Raw genomic sequence first — 21,058 nt, 5'->3', positions numbered from 1 at the left:
TGTGCTCATAAGTTTACATACCATGGTTAGTGTTTGGCTGAAGCCATTTATTATCAATCAATTGTGTTTACTCTTTTTAAATCATAATGACAACAGAAACTACCCAAATGACCCTGATCAAAAGTTTACATACCCTGGTGATTTTTTCCTGATAACATGCACACAAGTTGACACAAAGGGGTTTGAATGGCTATTAAAGGTAGCCATCCTCACCTGTGATCTGTTTGCTTGTAATTAGTGTGTGTGTGTATAAAAGGTCAATGAGTGTCTGGACTGCTGACAGACCCTTGCATCTTTCATCCATTGCTGCACTGACGTTTCTGGATTCTGAGTCATGGGGAAAGCAAAAGAATAGTCAAAGGATCTGCGGGAAAAGGTAGTTGAACTGTATAAAACAGGAAAGGGATATAAACAGATATCCAAGGAATTGAGAATGCTAATCAGCAGTGTTCAAACTCTAATCAAGAATTGGAAAATGAGGGGTTCTGTTGAAACCACGGTCAGGTAGACCAACTAAAATTTCAGCCACAACTGCCAGGAAAAATTGTTCGGGATGCAAAGAAAAACCCACAAATAACTTCAGATAAATACAGGATTCTCTAAAAACATGTGGTGGGGCTGTTTAAAGATGCACAATAAGGAGGCACTTGAAGAAAGGTGGGCTGCATGGTCGAGTCGCCAGAAGAAAGCCATTACTACACAAATGCCACAAAGTATCCTGCTTACAATACGCCAAACAGCACAGAGACAAGCCTCAAACCTTCTGGCACAAAGTCATTTGGAGTGATGAGACCAAAATTGAGCTTTTTGGTCAAAACCATAAATGCTACACTTGGAGAGGAGTCAACAAGGCCTATGATGAAAGGTACACCATTCCTTCTGTGAAACACGAAGGTGGATCGCTGATGTTTTGGGGATGTGTGAGCTACAAAGGCACAGGAAATTTGGTCAGAATTGATGGCAAGATGAATGTTGTAAAAAAATACTGGAGGAAAATTTGCATTCATCAGCCCGGAAGCTGCACATGGGACGTACTTAGACATTCTATCATAACAATGATCCTAAACACAAGCCCAAGTCAACCTATCATTGGCTACAGCAGAATAAAGTGAAGGTTCTGTAGTGGCCATCTCGGTTCCCTGACCTCAATATCATTGAGCCACTCTGGGAAGATCTCAAACGTGCAGTTCATGCAAGACAGCCCAAGAATTTACAGGAACTGGAGGTTTTTTGCCAGTAAGAATGGGCAGCTTTACCATCTGAGAAGATAAAAGCCTCATCCACAAATACCACAAAAGACAGGTATTAAGAACTGGGATATGTAAACTTTTGATCAGGGTAATTTGGGTAGTTTCTGTTGTCATTATGATTTAAAAAGAGTAAACACAGTTGATTGATAATAAATGGCTTCAGCTAAACACTAACCATGAGTGAAAGAAAAGTTTTTGTGTTATCATTCATATTCTCTGAAAAATGGCCAAGAAATCATAAATTCTGCCAGGGTATGTAAACTTATCAGCACAACTGTATGTATGTGTGTGTATATATATATATATATATATATATATATATATATATATATATGTGTGTATGTATGTGTGTGTATATATATATATATATATATATATATATATAAATATATAAATATATGTGTATATATATATATATATATATATATATATATATATATATATATATATATAATGTATGTGTGTGTGTGTGTATATATATATATAATATGTTATGTATATTCGTAGAAAAAAGGCACTCACTGGTTCAGATAAAACTTAACATTTAATAAAAGATTAAGTTAAGAATGCATGACGTTTCGGAGGTATTCCACCTCCTTTTTCAAATGCATGATACAGACATTTTGGAAAATACAATACTGCTTTTTGTATTTTCCAAAATGTCTGTATCATGCATTTGAAAAAGGAGGTGGAATACCTCCGAAACGTCATGCATTCTTAACTTAATCTTTTATTAAATGTTAAGTTTTATCTGAACCAGTGAGTGCCTTTTTTCTACGAATATACATTGGATTATTTTCTGAAGTGCACCCTGGAGGTTGTTACATTTGTATATGGAGTGCCTTTCCAAATTACTCTAACTTATATAATATGTATGTATATATATATATATATATATATATATATGTATGTATGTGTATATGTATGTATGTATATATATATGTATATGTCACCAGGGTATGTAAACTTTTGATCAGGGTCATTTGGGTAGTTTCTGTTGTCATTATGATTTAAAAAGAGTAAACACTGTTGATTGATAATAAATGGCTTCAGCCAAACACTAACCATAAGTAAAGAAAACATTTTGTGTTATCATTCATATTCTCTGAAAAATGGCCAAGAAATCATAAATTCTGCCAGGGTATGTAAACTTATGAGCACAACTGTATATTATTATTTTTTTCTTCTTTTTTTTAAACATTTTATCTTGACTGAAAATGAGCCCTGCTCCTGTCCAGAAATCCAATACATGCATATAGCAGTAGGGGTGGGGGGCTGCTCCTTTCAGAAATGCTGTGACTTGCTGATATCAAATACATTGTTAATGCAGTTAACCCAGCAGCTAGCTAGTAGAGGGGACTGCAGTTTTAGCCTTTTTGGCAGCCGTGGGGTTAACGGCATCTGCATGTATTTGAGCCGTTTCTCAGAGAGTAGGAGATTGTGTGGGAGGTTCCATAATGATTACATACCCTAAGTTTCAGACTGCAGACATCCCTAGGGGGAAATATAAGTAAGTGGCTTTTTCTCCTCTTCAGTCTCCTGCATGGGCTCTGCTTTTAGACTTCTATAGATTGATCGGCTGCTACTGAGATCAAACAGAAAGTGAAAGTAAAACAGCCATTTTACAAATGTGCGCTAAAAGCAACCACTAGATGGAGCTGGTTTGCTAGAAATCACATACAAATCAATGCAGTACAGACACATCTGAAGATTTGTTTGTTTTCAAAAAATTGCGATTAATCGTGCTGCCCTAATATATATATATATATATTTCTTTCATGTAATTAGCAAGAGTCCATGAGCTAGTGACGTATGGGATATACATTCCTACCAGGAGGGGCAAAGTTTCCCAAACCTTAAAATGCCTATAAATACACCCCTCACCACACCCACAATTCAGTTTTACAAACTTTGCCTCCGATGGAGGTGGTGAAGTAAGTTTGTGCTAGATTCTACGTTGATATGCGCTCCGCAGCAAGTTGGAGCCCGGTTTTCCTCTCAGCGTGCAGTGAATGTCAGAGGGATGTGAGGAGAGTATTGCCTATTTTGAATGCAGTGATCTCCTTCTACGGGGTCTATTTCATAGGTTCTCTGTTATCGGTCGTAGAGATTCATCTCTTACCTCCCTTTTCAGATCGACAATATACTCTTATATATACCATTACCTCTGCTGATTCTCGTTTCAGTACTGGTTTGGCTTTCTACAACATGTAGATGAGTGTCCTGGGGTAAGTAAATCTTATTTTCTGTGACACTCTAAGCTATGGTTGGGCACTTTGTTTATAAAGTTCTAAATATATGTATTCAAACATTTATTTGCCTTGACTCAGAATGTTCAACTTTCCTTATTTTTCAGACAGTCAGTTTCATATTTGGGATAATGCATTTGAATTAATCATTTTTTCTTACCTTCAAAAATTTGACTCTTTTTTCCCTGTGGGCTGTTAGGCTCGCGGGGGCTGAAAATGCTTCATTTTATTGCATCATTCTTGGCGCAGATTTTTTTGGCGCAAAAATTCTTTTCCGTTTCCGGCGTCATACGTGTCGCCGGAAGTTGCGTCATTTTTTTGACGTTATTTTGCGCCAAAAATGTCGGCGTTCCGGATGTGGCGTCATTTTTGGCGCCAAGAGGCATTTCGGCGCCAAATAATGTGGGCGTCTTGTTTGGCGCTAAAAAAATATGGGCGTCGCTTTTGTCTCCACATTATTTAAGTCTCATTATTTATTGCTTCTGGTTGCTAGAAGGTTGTTCACTGGCATTTTTTTTCCCATTCCTGAAACTGTCATTTAAGGATTTTGATCAATTTGCTTTATATGTTGTTTTTTCTATTACATATTGCAAGATGTTCCACGTTGCAACTGAGTCAGAAGTTACTTGAGGAAAATCACTGCCCGGGGCTGGAGCTACCAAGCTAAGTGTATCTGCTATAAATTTTTGGTACCTGTTTCTCCAGCTGTTGTTTTTATTGCATGTCATGACAAACTTATTAATGCAGATAAAATTTCCTTTAGTACTGTTATATTACCTGTTGCTGTTCCGTCAACATTTAATTTTCAGAGTGTTCCTGATAAACATAAGAGATTTTATTTTTTAAATCCATTTAGAAGGCTATGTCTGTTATTTCTCCTTCTAGTTTACATAAAAGTATTTTAAAACTTCTCTTTTTTTCAGATGAATTTTTAAATGAACATCATCGTTCTGATACTGATAATGGTTCTTCTGGTTCAGAAGTTTCTGTCTCAGAGGTTGATGCTGTTAAATCTTTTTATTTGTTCAAGATGGAATTTATTCGTTCTTTATTTAAAGACGTATTAATTGCTTTAGATATAGAGGATTCTGGTCCTCTTGATACTAAATCTAAACGTTTAAATAGGGTTTTTTTAAATCTCCTGTATTTATTCCAGAAGTGTTTAATCTCCCTGATGCTTTTTCTGAAGTAATTTCCAGGGAATGGAATAATTTGGGTAATTCTTTTACTCCTTCTAAACGTTTAAGCAATTATATTCTGTGCCATCTGACAGATTAGAGTTTTTTGGGACAAAATCCCTAAGGTTTGGGGCTGTCTCTATTCCTGCTAAAATGTACTACTATTCTTACGGCCGATAGTACTAAATTTAAGGATCCTTTAGATAAGAAAATTGAATCCTTTCTAAGAAAAGTTTACTTATGTTTAGGTAATCTTCTTAGACCTGCTATATTTTTACCGGATGTTGCTGCAGCTTCATCTTTTTGGTTAGAAGTTTTAGCGCAACAAGTAACAGATCATAATTTTATAGCATTATTTTTATTCTATAACATGCTAATAATTTTATTGGTGATACCATCTTTTGATATCATTTGAGTTGATGTCAGGTATATGTCTCTAGCTATTTTAGCTAGAAAAGCTTTATGGATTTAACTTGGAATGCTGATATGTCTTCTAAGTTAACTTTGTTTTTCCCTTTCTTTCCAGGGTAATATTCATTTTTTCGTTCTTTTTCTCATAATAAGGAACAAAAGCCTGATCCTTCATCCTCAGGAGCGGTTTCAGTTTGGAAACTATTTCCAGTTTGGAATATATCCAAGCCTTATAGAAACCTATAGTCAGCTCCTAAGTACCCATGAAGGTGCGGCCCTTTTTTCCAGTTCAGCTGGTATGGGGCAGATTACGTTTTATTCAAAGGAGTTTGGATCAATTCCGTTCTCAATCTCTGGTTTCAGAACATTGTTTCAGAAAGGTACAGAATTGGCTTCAGTTAAGGCCTCCTGCTAAGAGATTTTTTTCTTCCCGTGTCCCAGTTAACACAGCAAGGCTCAGCATTTCTGAAATGTGTTTCAGATCCAGAGTTGGCTGGAGTAATTATGCCAGTTCCAGTTCTGGAACAGGGGCTAGGGTTTTATTGTATCTCTTCATTGTACCAAAGAAGGTCAATTCCTTCAGACCAGTTCCGGATCTATCAATATTGAATCGTTATGTATACCAACATTCAAGATGGTTACTGTAGGACTATTCTGCCTTTTGTTTAGCAAGGGCATTTTATGTCTACAATAGTTTTGCAGGATGTGTATCTGCATATTCCGATTCATTCAGATCACTTTTAGTGTTTGAGATTCTCTTTTTAGACAAGCATTACCAGTTTTGTGGCTCTACTGTTTGGCCTAGCCTCAGTTCCAAGAATTTTTTTCAAAGATTCTCGGTGCCCTTCTTTCTGTATTCAGAGAACAGGGTTTTTGTATTTCCTTATTTGGACGATTATCTTGGTATTTGCTCAGTCTTCTCATTCAAAGAATCTCATGCGATTCGACTTGTGTTGTTTCTTCAAGATCATGGTTGGAGGATCAATTTACCAAAAAGTTCATTGATTCCTCAGTCAAGGGTAACCTTTCTGGGTTTCCAGATAGATTCAGTGTCCATGACTCTGTCTTTAACAGACAAGAGACGTCTAAATTGTTTTCAGCTTGTCGAAACCTTCAGTCACAATCATTCCCTTCGGTAACCTTATGCATGGAAATTCTAGGTCTTATGACTGCTGCATTGGACGCAATCCCCTTTGCTTGTTTTTCACATGCGACCTCTTCAGCTCTGTATGCTGAATCAATGGTGCAAGGATTACACAAAGATATTTCAATTTATATCTTTAAAACCGATTGTTCGACACTCTCTAACGTGGTGGACAGATCACCATCGTTTAATTCAGGGGGCTTCTTTTGTGCTTCCGACCTGGACTGTAATTTCAACAGATACAAGTCTCACAGGTTGGGGAGCTGTGTGGGGATCTCTGTCGGCACAAGGAGTTTGGGAATCTCAGGAGGTGAGATTACCGATAAATATTTTGGAACTCCGTGCAATTTTCAGAGCTCTTCAGTTTTGGCCTCTTCTGTAGAGAGAATCGTTCATTTGTTTTCAGACAGACAATGTCACAACTGTGGCATACATCATCAAGGAGCGACTCACAGTCCTCTGGCTATGAAAGAAGTATCTCAATTTTTTTTGGTTTGGGCGGATTCCAGCTCCTGTCTAATCTCTGCGGTTCATATCCCAGGTGTAGACAATTGGGAAGCGGATTATCTCAGTCGCCAAACGTTGCATCCGGGCGAATGGTTTCTTCACCCAGAGGTATTTCTTCAGGTTGTTCAAATGTGGGAACTTCCAGAAATAGATCTGATGGCGTCTCATCTAAACAAGAAACTTCCCAGATATCTGTCCAGATCCCGGGATCCTTAGGCGGAGGCAGTGGATGCATTATCACTTCCTTGGAAGTATCATCCTGTCTATATCTTTCCGCTTCTAGTTCTTCTTCCAAGAGTAATCTCTAAGATTCTGAAGGAATGCTCGTTTGTTCTGCTGGTAGCTCCGGCATGGCCTTACAGGTTTGGTATGCGGTTCTTGTCCGGATGGCCTCTTGCCAGCCGTGGACTCTTCCGTTAAGACCAGACCTTCTGTCGCAAGGTCCTTTTTTCCATCAGGATCTCAAATCCTTAAATTTTAAGGTATGGAGATTGAACGCTTGATTCTTGGTTAAAGAGGTTTCTCTGACTCTGTGATTAATACTATGTTACAGGCTCGTAATTCTGTATCTAGAGAGATATATTATAGAGTCTGGAAGACTTATATTTTTTGGTGTCTTTCTCATCTTTTTTCTTGGCATTCTTTTAGAATACCGAGAATTTTACAGTTTCTTCAGGATGGTTTAGATAAGGGTTTGTCTGCAAGTTCCTTGAAAGGACAAATCTCTGCTCTTTCTGTTCTTTTTCACAGAAAGATTGCTATTCTTCCTGATATATATTGTTTTATACAAGCTTTGGTTCGTATAAAACCTGTCATTAAGTCAATTTCTCCTCCTTGGAGTTTGAATTTGGTTCTGGGAGCTCTTCAAGCTCCTCCCTTTGAACCTATGCATTCATTGGTCATTGAATTACTTTCTTGGAAAAGTTTTGTTCCTTTTGGCCATCTCTTCTGCCAGAAGAGTTTCTGATTTATCTGCTCTTTCTTGTGAGTCTCCTTTTCTGATTTTTCATCAGGATGAGGCGGTGTTGCGAACTTCTTTTGAATTTTTACCTAAAGTTGTGAATTCCAACAACATTAGTAGAGAAATTGTGGTTCCTTCATTATGTCCTAATCCTAAGAATTCTAAGGAGAAATCATTGCATTCTTTGGATGTTGTTAGAGCTTTGAAATATTATGTTGAAGCTACTAAGTCTTTCCGAAAGACTTCTAGTCTATTTGTTATCTTTTCCGGTTCTAGAAAAGGCCAGAAAGCTTCTGCCATTTCTTTGGCATCTTGGTTGAAATCTTTAATTCATCTTGCCTATGTTGAGTCGGGTAAAACTCCGCCTCAGAGGATTACAACTCATTCTACCAGGTCAGTTTCTACTTCCTGGGCGTTTAAGAATGAAGCTTCGGTTGGTCACATTTGCAAAGTTGCAACTTGGTCCTCTTTGCATATTTTTACTAAATTCTACCATTTTGATGTATTTTCTTCTTCTGAAGCAATTTTTGGTAGAAAAGTATTTCAGGCAGCAGTTTCAGTCTGAATCTTCTGCTTATGTTTTTTATTAAACTTTATTTTGGGTGTGGATTATTTTCAGCAGGAATTGGCTGTCTTTATTTTATCCCTCCCTCTCTAGTGACTCTTGTGTGGAAAGATCCACATCTTGGGTAGTCATTATCCCATACGTCACTAGCTCATGGACTCTTGCTAATTACATGAAAGAAAACATAATTTATGTAAGAACTTACCTGATAAATTCATTTCTTTCATATTAGCAAGAGTCCATGAGGCCCACCCTTTTTTGTGGTGGTTATGATTTTTTTGTATAAAGCACAATTATTCCAATTCCTTATTTTATATGCTTTCGCACTTTTTTATCACCCCACTTCTTGGCTATTCGTTAAACTGAATTGTGGGTGTGGTGAGGGGTGTATTTATAGGCATTTTAAGGTTTGGGAAACTTTGCCCCTCCTGGTAGGAATGTATATCCCATACGTCACTAGCTCATGGACTCTTGCTAATATGAAAGAAATGAATTTATCAGGTAAGTTCTTACATAAATTATGTTATATATATATATATATATATATATATATATAAATGTGTGTGTGTATGTCAGCTCCAGAACAGCAATGCACTACTGGGAACTAGCTAAACACATATGATGAGCCATGACAAAAAGAGACAAATGTGTGTAGCCACTTATCACTAATTAGCTCCCAGTAGTGCATTGCTGCTCCTGAGCAATTCTTTTCAACAAATTTGGTAGTAAAAGAAAATTTAAAACTGGCTAAAAATTACACACCCTGTCTGAATCATGGAAGTTTAATTTTGACATTTGCGTTTCTTTAATTCCCATTGTAGGAAATTCCAGAAGATATCCTAAAGAATCTTGTTACTGAAATTCCTCAGCCAAGGAAAATACCCAGGAGACTGGATGAATATACTCAGGAGGAGGTTGATGAGTTTCCAAGACTCTGGACCCCGTACGTATACAATTTATTTGTTTTAGGTTGTAACAAGCTATTTTTTTCAATACTTTTTGTTTTTAACTTCTGTCATTGTTGGTGCCATGTTTGTTTTTTCTTGAGCATCCTAGTATATAAAACTATACCTACTTCTCTATTACAAACATTTTAGAAATCGCAAAGTAACTTTGTACATTGGTAATTATGGCTTTTGGAGTCTGTTGTGGATGATTATACTATTAATAAACAATTATGATGTTGTTTATATTAATTATTAAAGGGCCATAATACCCAAATGTTTAAACACTAGGAAGTGATGCAGCATAGCTGTAAAAATCTGACTAGAAAATATCACCTGAACATCTCTATGTAAAAAAGAAAAATATTTTACCTCAAAAGTTTCTCAGTAGCCACATCCCATTGTAAAGGACTTCTTAGAAACATATCAGTATGTCTGTCCCGGGACAGCGGAAGGAGCGAGCTTACGTGCACTCTCATCTTATTTCTCTATTCATTGTAAGGAAGTTTACAATGAAATCTTATGAGAGTTAAGTGAAATCTCATGAGATAACAGTAAAAGAGTTCATGACCTCAGCACTGTTGATGCTGATTGGTTGCTGTTCATTTCTTCTCATTTTTTTTTTTTTTACCTGCAGCTGTGCAGCAGCTGAGTATAACTTTTTACACTGAACTTACTCTGCTGAGCTGAGGAAGTTGTGAGGTAAAATATCTTCCTTTGTTACATAGAGATGCTCAGGTGATATTTTCCTGTCAGCTTTTTACAGTTATACTGCATCAGTTTCAAGTGATTAAGCATACGAGTATTATGTCCCTTTAAGGACACACAGAACCCCCTCAGGTTAAACAATGCTTTGTGCTGCTGCAGGTGATCACCATAAAAACACATCTTACAAGGGCAGACTCCCCTATTTCAAATGAGGTCACTCGTCCCTGTAAGGGGCTTGGAGGTTGAGATATGCACTTTCAAAGCCCCCCCCCCCCCACCTAAGCCAAGGCTCAGTTCCTAGAACCGGCGTAATTTTTACAATTACAGGCTCCCAAGTACATTCCAATACCACCTTCGCACGACTATCAAAATCATCATCAATAGTCCTATTAGGTACCAGTATAACTTTAAAATATGTAGTTTAGTTTTATTTTACAAATGGATAGATAAGGACAGAACAGCTAGAACATTTTAAAGATTTTATCATATTTATTTATATAAAAATGGTGAATCACAAGTACACAAGTGAGTTTTTGCTGCTATTTTTGTGCAATCAAAGCATGGAATAGAGGTATTTTTTTACTGATAATGGGATTTTCATGTCATCTGATATATCAGGTTTATTTATTCACTTTATTTGATGTTCAAATCCTGTTTTATAGAAATAAGTAGTTGTAAAGGCAGCCAAAACATGCATTGCCCTTACTGTCAAGATAGGGTGTAAGCTGAGATCTGCTCACTCCAAAACTGCTTGCTATTCAGCCCAGCCTTTTTGAAACCCGTTTCTTCTTGGAAATCCGTAAAATCATCCTTTGCTGAATCATTGTCACTAATGGCAAATATATCAAATGAGAAAGGGTTTATGAACCAAACAGATTCCACGCTAAGATTATATATTAATATCTGAATAGGAACTCTAAAAAATGTATACTTAGGAATTCCAAATGGTTCTTGGACCACTAAGAGTATCGTCAAGAATTGGTAAGTTCGCCAGGTTTACACATTCAGCGCAGTTTTTCCAAATAGATTGGTCCCATACCCCCATCAGAACCTATGTCCTAGAACTTGGTGAATTTGCAGGGTGTTTCTGCCTCCCTGTGATATCGCTATATGCGCCTGTTGTGACATTAGGGTCGGTTCTGCCTGCACTGTGGGGTGTCCCCAGGTTCCAGATTGAAAGGGGTACCCCCTTCAAGATGACATAATATGGTTGTAATCTGCATTGGGAATAGATGTGTATGACGTCATCCATGCACTTCCAAGGGGTTGAAGTTTTTTTGCATATAAAGATTTCTGCAGTCTAGCCTGGTTGCTCTGAACCTAACCTCTTTATCATAATGTTTTTATGTGCTATAAAATCCTTTGTGTTCTGTTTTTCTTGCAGCTTCTTATAACCATTATTGATATCTAAGAGATGATGATATAAAATTTCAGTTAAACAGACTTGAATCAATCATTAGATTCCATGGTTTAAATTGCATTGTTGGTATAATACAGAATAAACCACAGATTGGAATTAACATTAAAGCCACATCTGCAGATTTGGGTGCACATTAGCTTATTCATTGCTAAGCCTAATACGTTAATGTCTGGCTGGTGTGTTTTTGTTCTAGCTTTGTGTTAATTATCTCAATGGCATTAAACGTCTCAAACACAAAAGTAAAACCTTAAAGCCAGCATATAAAAACTATCCGACATCTGAACCTCCATAAGCCAAGCCTGAATCACATTGTGAAGTTAATCCAATGTAATACATGCTTTCTATGCACTTCTTTCCCTGATTCCTTGTAGAACTTCTTTTGTGCTCTCTTGCCAAATCTTTCCGGTCTGAAATTTGTTCTTCTCTAAAAGTCTCTTTTGCATTGTCCCTTGTGTTTTCCTACAGTCACAATTTACCCAGTGCCTTTAAACCCCCGGTTCTCAATGCTTAAGTTAAATTTAAATGCACTGAGTATAATGCTCCCTTTTTAATGAATTACACCCTCCATTTCTAAACTTTCAGTTTGTCGGTGTGTTAAGCAGCAATAAAAGAATGCTTTGAGCTAAAATGGAAATGACTATGACTGTGTGTGTTTAATAGGAAATCTTGTCACGCCCACTGTAGCCTGAGCACTGTGTAATAAGGACATAGGATGTTTTGCCAAAATGGAAACTATTGTTCAGCTTTTAGACACAGCTATTCAAGCTTGAGATTGTGTTCCCATTTTTCACAATTAAAGCTTTTCTTTTTTTAAAAAGGTTCATGTTTATAAAAGCTATTAAATATGTTCTGTATGAGAACCTCAATGCATGAATGCCGTTTGGCTAAAAAGATTTAAAATGTTATTCATGATGTGGTTCCCATTTTCTCTTGTGTTTTAATTGTGACAGATCCTGCAATCATTACATTATATTTCCTCATATGTAGTTGTTTTTTATTATAATTTTGGCATATTAGCGGTTTTGTTAATATTTACATTTCTCCTGTTTTTCATTTAATAGATTTTTTTTTATTGATTTTTTTAAATTACACAAAAGTAAAGTAATTTTTCAAATTACTCTGCATTGTACCACTTAAAGCGACAAAAAAAACCCAACAATTTACAACCGCATTGGTATATATGTAACCACAAACCCACAGTGTTTCAAACCTATAGTTTCTGCATTCATTTTGAAGTGTCATGGAGAACAGGTGTGTTCCATATACATGACAATGCTTTATAACGTTTACTGTTTATATAAAACAAAGTGAAATTTAGAATCAATCTATTAAAGGGTCAGTTTACTGTTAAATTAGTTTCCCCTAATGTGTTCCCACTGACCTGTTGTAAAATGATAAAAAAAAAACATTGCTCCTTTATGTTTCTTTTTGTAAATGATATAGCTGGATTTGCTCTTTGAAACCACAAACCATTAAAAGAGGCTAAACTTGTAGATAGTTCAGACATCCTTATTTATCTTATTAAACAAATGCTTTCTTATTTCTGTCTCTGTACAATACTTAGAATACTAGAAAATGAACATTTTAGAATTGTATCTCTCCCATTCCCCACTAGGAGTGTAATTTCTTCTGCTAGCTGTATTTACATAGGTTGTCAATAGCCTGTACTTAAAGGGACATGAAACCCCCCAAAAATATTTAATGATTCAGATAGAGAATACAATTTTAAACAACTTTCAAATTTACTTCTATTATCTGATTTGTTTTATTCTCTTGGTATCATTTGTTGAAGGAGCAGCAATGCACTACTGGTTTCTAACTGAATACATGTGTTAGCCAATGAAAATCAGTATTTATATGCAGCGACCAATCAGCAGCTAGAACTTAGGTTCTTTGCTGCTCATGAGCTTGCCTAGATAAACCTTTTAGCAAAGGATAACAAGAGAAGGAAGCAAATTCAATAATAGAAGTAAATTAGAAAGTTGTTAAAAATTGTATTCTCTATCTGAATCATGAAAGAAAATTTTTGGGTTTCATGTCCCTTTAACCCCTTAATGACCGGACCATTTTTCAATTTTCTTACCCTTAATGACAATGGCTATTTTTACATTTCTGCAGTGTTTGTGTTTAGCTGTAATTTTCCTCTTACTCATTTACTGTACCCACACATATTATATACCGTTTTTCTCGTCATTAAATGGACTTTCTAAAGATACCATTATTTTCATCATATCTTATAATTTACTAAAAAAAAAATGATAAAATATGAGGAAAAATGGAAAAAAAACACACTTTTTCTAACTTTAACCCCCAAAATCTGTTACACATCTACAATCACCAAAAAACACCCATGCTAAATAGCTTATAAATTTTGTCCTGAGTTTAGAAATACCCAATGTTTACATGTTCTTTGCTTTTTTTGCAATTTATGGGGCAATAAATACAAGTAGCACTTTGCTATTTCCAAACCACTTTTTTTCAAAATGAGCGCTAGTTACTTTGGAACCCTGATATCTGTCAGGAATACCTGAATATCCCTTGACATGTATATATTTTGTTTTAGAAGACATCCCAAAGTATTGATCTAGGCCCATTTTGGTATATTTCATGCCACCATTTCACCGCCAAATGCGATAAAAAAAAAAAAAAGTTCACTTTTTCACAAATTTTGTCACAAACTTTAGGTTTCCCACTGAAATTATTTACAAACAGCTTCTGCAATTATGGCACAAATGGTTGTAAATGCTTCTCTGGGATCCCCTTTTTCAGAAATAACAGACTTATATGGCTTTGTGGTTGCTTTTTGGTAATTAGAAGGCCGCTAAATGCCGCTGCGCACCACACATGTTTTATGCCCAGGAGTGAAGGGGTTAATTAGGGAGCTTGTAGGGTTAATTTTAGCTTTAGTGTAGTGTAGTAGACAACCCCAAGTATTGATCTAGGCCCATTTTGGTATATTTTATGCCACCATTTCACCGCCAAATGCGAGCAAATAAAAAAAAAAACTTTACATTTTTCACAATTTTAGGTTTCTCACTGAAATTATTTACAAACAGCTTGTGCTATTATGGCAGAAATTGTTGTAAAAGCTTCTCTGGGATCCCCTTTGTTCAGAAATAGCAGATTTATATGGCTTTGGCGTTGCTTTTTGGTAATTAGAAGGCCGCTAAATGCTGCTGCGCACCACACGTGAATTATGCCCAGCAGTGAAGGGGTTAAGTTAGGTAGCTTGTAGGGAGCTTGCAGGGTTAATTTTAGAGATCAGCCTCCCACCTGACACATCCCACCCCCTGATCCCTCCCAAACAGCTCTCTTCCCTCCCCCACCCCACAATTGTTACTGCCATCTTAAGTACTGGCAGAAAGTCTGCCAGTACTAAATAAAAGTTTTTTTTTTTTTTTTTTAAATAAAAATTATAAAATATTTTAGTTGTGATGGACCCCTGCCTTAGCACCAACCTCCCTGATCCCCCCCTCCAGCTCTCTAACCCTCTCCCCTACCTAATTACCGCCATCTTGGGTACTAGCAGCTGTCTGCCAGTACCCAGTTTGGCCCCACAAACCAAACTATTTTAATTTTATTTAGAACTTTTATTTGTATGTTTAATTATTTCTGTAGTGTAGCAGCCCCCCCACAATACCCCCACCCCCTCCCCCTCCCAGATCCTTTTAAATGTAAAAAAAAAAAAAAAACTTTTTTCCCCTTCCTTTTTCATTGGTGTCAGTGTGGCTAATGCGCGCATGTGCACGTGCACGCGCACCCACGTGCACACGCACGCCCGTGCACGTGCGCGCGCATCGTGCATGTGCGCGCATCGTGCACGCGCGCGCACACGCTCCCTCCTCCCACCGGATAAAGGCACCATCGGCACCATCACTACCGGTGCAGAGAGGGCCACAGAGTGGCTCTCTCTGCATCGGAGTCTTGTAAAGGGGTATTGCAGGATGCCTCCATATCGAGGCATCACTGCAATACCCTCAGAGCTGCTGGAAGTGATTGTGATCACTTCCAGCACTCTGTTAGACAACTGACGTACCAGGTACGTCCATTGTCATTAACTGCTTGTTAATGCATGACGTACCTGGTACGTCAGTTGTCATTAAGGGGTTAAGTAAATAAACTATCAGTATAGGTAGGAATACTACACAAAATCAGCTATTTCAAATGTTGATATAATGGAAAAGGAGCTATTCTGCATATCTGTAATATATACTCTGCAGATCTGTAATATAAGATGGCTGTGCAATACTCTGCAGATCTGTATATGCAGGGATGTGTTATATGCAAAGATGTGTGTAATATACAGAGATGGCACTGGGTGTAATATGCAGATATACAGAGGCTAGTGTAATATACAGAAATGGCACTGGGTGTATTATGCCAGCGGTCATCTTAGTTAAGGTAGGCAGCACATCGGGGGGGGGGGGGGGGGGGACTTCAGCTCTTGGTGCCTACAGTCATTGCACTTATGAAATTGATTTCCTATACTGGTTACTGAGCATTCACATGAAACAATATGGAGTAAAACATTGCTGTTCCATTTTAATGATGTTATACTGTAAAGTTCATTCTCTGTGCTGGAGAAGAACTCTTATCTCGTTGTTTTAATTTTTTCTCTATATTTTCTTACTGTATTAATATATTTTATTTTGGTAAACTATTAAGGGCTCTGCTAGATAAAATAGTTAACACTAATTTCAGTTTTTATTTGCATCATATTTCTTAGAACTTTATAACTGGTAAATTACAGAGCACTGCATAACTGAAACCTAGTTCATTATCCTCTTAAGTTGTTAAAGGGACACTAAACCCAAATTTTTTCTGTAATGATTCAGATAGAGCATGTAATTTTAATCAACTTTCTAATTTACTCTTGCCATCTTTATTTAAAAGGCACAAATATAAATCTTAGGATCCGGACCATTTTTGGTTCAGAACCTAAGTTACGTTTGCTTATTGGTGGGTTATTGGGTTACGCTTGCTTATTGGTGGCTAAATGTTGCCACCAATAAGCAAGCGCTATCCAGGATGCTGAACTTAAAATGGGCCAGCTTCTAAGCTTTACATTCCTGCTTTTTAAATAAAGATAGCAAGAGAACGAAGAAAATTTGGTAATAGGAGTAAATTAGAAAGTTGCTTAAAATCACATGCTCTCTCTGAATAACTAAAGAAAACATTTGGGTTTAGTGTCCCTTTAAACCATTCAGTTCTATGGCCTGGCATATTCTTTTATGTGTACTTCCACAATACTTTAAATTGTATTAGCCGTTATGGAAGATCTTAGACTTTATGTGGGGTTGACAATACATTCTAAAATTACAAATGACATAAATAAAAGCTTTATCATAGAATACATAGAATTCAACGGTGTCCCTTTCTACAGATATCTTTGTTACATGTAATTTGAAAAACATTTCTGAAAACCCTAATTATGTTCTTTTTTTTTTTTTTTTTTTTTTTTTTCGTTATGTGCTTTACACTTTTGGACAGAAGATTATAAGGAATTTAACTGATAGATGTCAGACTTTGTAGCACACAGCATGTTAAATGTTTTTATTTTTAACCAACAGCAGATACTGTTTACTTATTTCAGATCTGTTGTTATTTTATAGAATCACCAACTGCATTCAAACAAATTAAACTGTATAACTTTTTATTTATTCTTGTTCAAGAGCCCTTTAGCTTTCCCCATTTATTTAATTAACTGAAATGCTGTTCTAAAAACAGTCTAGACCAAGACACTAAACAAAAAATGGGGGGGAAAACATGGTATCAGACAACCTTGGTTTATTGTTGTTGGGAGGGTGGGACCATGCCCTCATATGATGCTTGGGAGGGAGGGACCATGCCCTCATATGATGCCAGATAGGGAGGGACCATGCCCTCATATTATGCATGAGAGGGAGGGACCATTCCCTCATATGATGCGTGGGAGGGAGGGACTATTCCCTCATATGATGCGTGGGAGGGAGGGACCATGCCCTCATGATGCATGGGAGGGAGGAACCATGCCCTCATATGACGCTTGAGAGCGAGGGACCATGCCCTCATATGGCGCTTGGGAGCGAGGGACCATGCCCTCATATGGTGCTTGGGAGGGAGGGACCATGCCCTCATATGGTGCTTGGGAGGGAGGGACCATGCCCTCATATGGTGCTTGGGAGGGAGGGACCATGCCCTCATATGGTGCTTGGGAGGGAGGGACCATGCCCTCATATGATGCTTGGGAGGAAGGGACCGTGCCATTATATGATGCTTGGGATGAAGGGACCATTCCCTCATATGATGCTTGGGAGGGAGGGGCCATGCCCTCATATGATGATTGGGGGGAGGGACCATGCCCACATATGATGCTTGGGGGGGACCATGCCCACATATGATGCTTGGGGGGGGACCATGCCCACATATGATGCTTGGAGGGGAGGGACCATGCCCACATATGATGCTTGGAGGGGAGGGACCATGCCCTCATATGATGCTTGGAGGGGAGAGAACATGCCCTCATATGATTCTTGTGAGGGAGGGACCATGCCCTCATATGATTCTTGTGAGGGAGGGACCATGCCCTCATATGATGCTTGGGAGGGAGGGACCATGCCCTCATATGATGCTTGGGAGGGAGGGCTATTTTCATAGCTCTTCAGGCTTGGCTTCATTTGAAAAGAACAGAAAATGTCATGGCAGTGGTTTACTTCAATAATCAGGGGGGAACTCACAGTTCTCTAGATATGAAGGTGTCTCAAATTGTGTCCTGGGCAGAAGTCAATTGTTTAATTTCTGCAGTTAATATTCTAGGAGTGAACAGCTGGGAAGCAGCATCCAGGGGAGTGGTCTCTTCAACTGGATGTTTTCTATCATATAGTGGATCTTTGGGGTCTCCCAGAGATAGACATCAGTTCAAATCTGACAAACAGCACACACCGGATGCAAGTGGTAGAGGGCCACTGCAAACACCTCTCAATAAATCCACAGCAACTTAGTTCCACAACACTTAGTTCCACAGCACCAATTAGAATGATTAAGGGTTAACAGTCTGAAACGTTGCATTTGCTGCGGTGTGCCTATGCTTTGTATAAGCTAAAGGATCAATAAATGCTTTAAAGATTAAAGATTTTCTCCTCGTGATTGGTGCTGTGAAACTAAGTTGCTCCAGAGATAGACATGATGGCCTCTCGATTAAACCACATACTTCTCAGATTCTATGCGAGCTTTGGTAGTTTCATGGTCATTTCAGCTGGCCTATATTTATCCTCCTTTGGTTCTGGTCCTCAGTAATTCTAATTGCTCCGGCTTGGCCCCACAGGGTTTGGTATGCAAACCTGGTTCAGATGTCCAGTTGCCCTCCATGGTCACTTTCTCTGCGCACGGACATTCTGTTTCAAGGTCTGTTTCTTTCATGTAATTGGCAAGAGTCCATGAGCTAGTGACATATGGAATATACAATCCTTCCAGGAGGGGCAAAGTTTCCCAAACCTCAAAATGCCTATAAATACACCCCTCACCACACCCACAATTCAGTTTTACAAACTTTGCCTCCTATGCAGGTGGTGAAGTAAGTTTGTGCTAAGATTTCTACGTTGATATGCGCTTCTCAGCATTGTTGAAGCCCGATTCCTCTCAGAGTACAGCGAATGTCAGAGGGACGTGAAGGGAGTATAACTTATTGAATACGATGATTTCCCTAACGGGGGTCTATTTCATAGGTTCTCTGTTATCGGTTGTAGAGATTCATCTCCTACCTCCCTTTTCAGATCGACGATATACTCTCAATTTACCATTACCTCTACTAATAACTGTTTTAGTACTGGTTTGGCTATCTGCTATATGTGGATGGGTGACTTTTGGTAAGTATGTTTTTATTACTTAAGACACCTCAGCTATGGTTTGGCACTTTATGCATTTATATAAAGTTCTAAATATATGTATTGTACTTAACTTTTGCCATGAGTCAGGTTCATGTATTTCCTTCTGCAGACTGTCAGTTTCATATTTGGGGAATATAAACATTTTAAGAAATGTATTTCTTACCTGGGGTTTAGTCTTTTTTTCAATTGACTACTTCTTGCTATTGCGGTTATTAGGCCCTCTGGTGCGTCAAATGCTAAACTTTATTGCGTCATTCTTGGTGCGAAAATATTTTTGGCGCGAAAAAATACGTTTATGATGCAACTTCGTCATTTCCGGCGTCATACGTGACACCGAGACCTTTCACACGGCGCCGTCATTAGTGACGCGAGTGTGTCATTTCCGGTTATTTTTCATTATTTCTATACCCCTTGTATGTTTGCCTCTTGCTTTTTTCTCTATCAGAGGCCTATGCTATTGCATTTTTTCCCATTCCTGAAACTGTCATATAAGGAAATAGATAATTTTGCTTTATATGTTGTTTTTTATCTTACATTGTGCAAGATGTCCCAATCTGATCCTGTCTCAGAAGTTTCTGCTGGAACATTGCTGCCTGACATCGGTTCTACCAAAGCTAAGTGCATTTGTTGTAAAATTGTAGAAATTATTTCACCGAATGTCATTTGTAATAGTTGTCATGATAAACTTTTACATGCAGTTAGTGTTTCCATCAGTAATAGTACATTGCCAGTTGCAGTTCCTTCAACTTCTAATGTGCATGATATACCTGTAAATTTTAAAGAATTTGTTTCTGATTCTATTCTGAAGGCTTTGTCTGCATTCCCACATTCTAATAAACGTAAAAGGTCTTTTAAAACTTCTCATTTAGCTGATGAAATTTCAAATGACCAACAACATAATAATTTATCCTCTTCTGATGAGGATCTATCTGATTCAGAAGATCCTCCTCAGACATTGACACTGACAAATCTACTTATTTATTTAAAATAGAGTATATGCGTTCTTTATTAAAAGAAGTGTTAATTACTTTGGATATTGAGGTAACCAGTCCTATTGACGTTCAGTCTAATAAACATTTAAATGCTGTTTTTAAACCTCCTGTGGTTTCTCCAGGGGTTTTTCCTATTCCTGAGGCTATTTCTTATATGATTTCTAGGGAATGGAATAAGCCAGGTACTTCTTTTATTCCTATCCTTTACCAGCAAAATCTATAGAGTTTTGGGAAAAAATCCCCAAAGTTGATGGGGCTATTTCTACTCTTGCTAAACGTACCACTATTCCTATGGAAGATAGTACTTCCTTTAAGGATCCTGTAGATAGGAAGCTTGAATCTTATCTAAGGAAGGCCTATTTATATTCAGGTCATCTTCTCAGACCTGCTATTTCTTTGGCTGATGTTGCGGGTGCATCAACTTTCTGGTTGGAGAATTTAGCACAACAAGAATTGGATTCTGACATATCTAGCATTATTCGCTTACTGCAACATGCTAATCATTTTATTTGTGATGCCATTTTTGATATTATCAAAATTGATGTTAGATCCATGTCTTTAGCTGTATTAGCTAGAAGAGCTTTGTGGCTTAAATCTTGGAATGCTGATATGACATCTAAATCTAGATTACTATCTCTTTCTTTCCAAGGTAATAATTTATTTGGTTCTCAGTTGGATTCTATTATTTCAACTATCACTGGGGAAAAAGGAGTTTTTCTGCCTCAGGATAAAAAACCTAAGGGTAAATCTAAGGCTTCTAACCGTTTTCGTTCCTTTCGTCAGAATAAGGAACAAAAACTCAATCCTCCTCCCAAGGAATCTGCTTCCAATTGGAAGCCTTCCTCAAATTGGAATAAATCCAAG

General features: G+C 37.6%; 1 protein-coding gene across 1 annotated transcript in view; it reads left to right on the top strand.

Annotated features, from left to right (window-relative positions):
* Positions 1-21,058, top strand: part of MRPL13 (mitochondrial ribosomal protein L13) — a 236,538-nt gene that overhangs the window by 169,993 nt on the left and 45,487 nt on the right. Inside the window, exon 6 of the mRNA XM_053715324.1 lies at positions 9,087-9,208. Coding sequence (XP_053571299.1) covers positions 9,087-9,208 — 122 coding nt within the window. The remainder of the gene's footprint in view (positions 1-9,086; positions 9,209-21,058) is intronic.

This window comes from Bombina bombina, chromosome 5 (assembly GCF_027579735.1).
Source record: "Bombina bombina isolate aBomBom1 chromosome 5, aBomBom1.pri, whole genome shotgun sequence".
Taxonomy (NCBI): Eukaryota; Metazoa; Chordata; class Amphibia; order Anura; family Bombinatoridae; genus Bombina; species Bombina bombina.
This window is presented reverse-complemented; position numbering and strand designations above follow the sequence as displayed.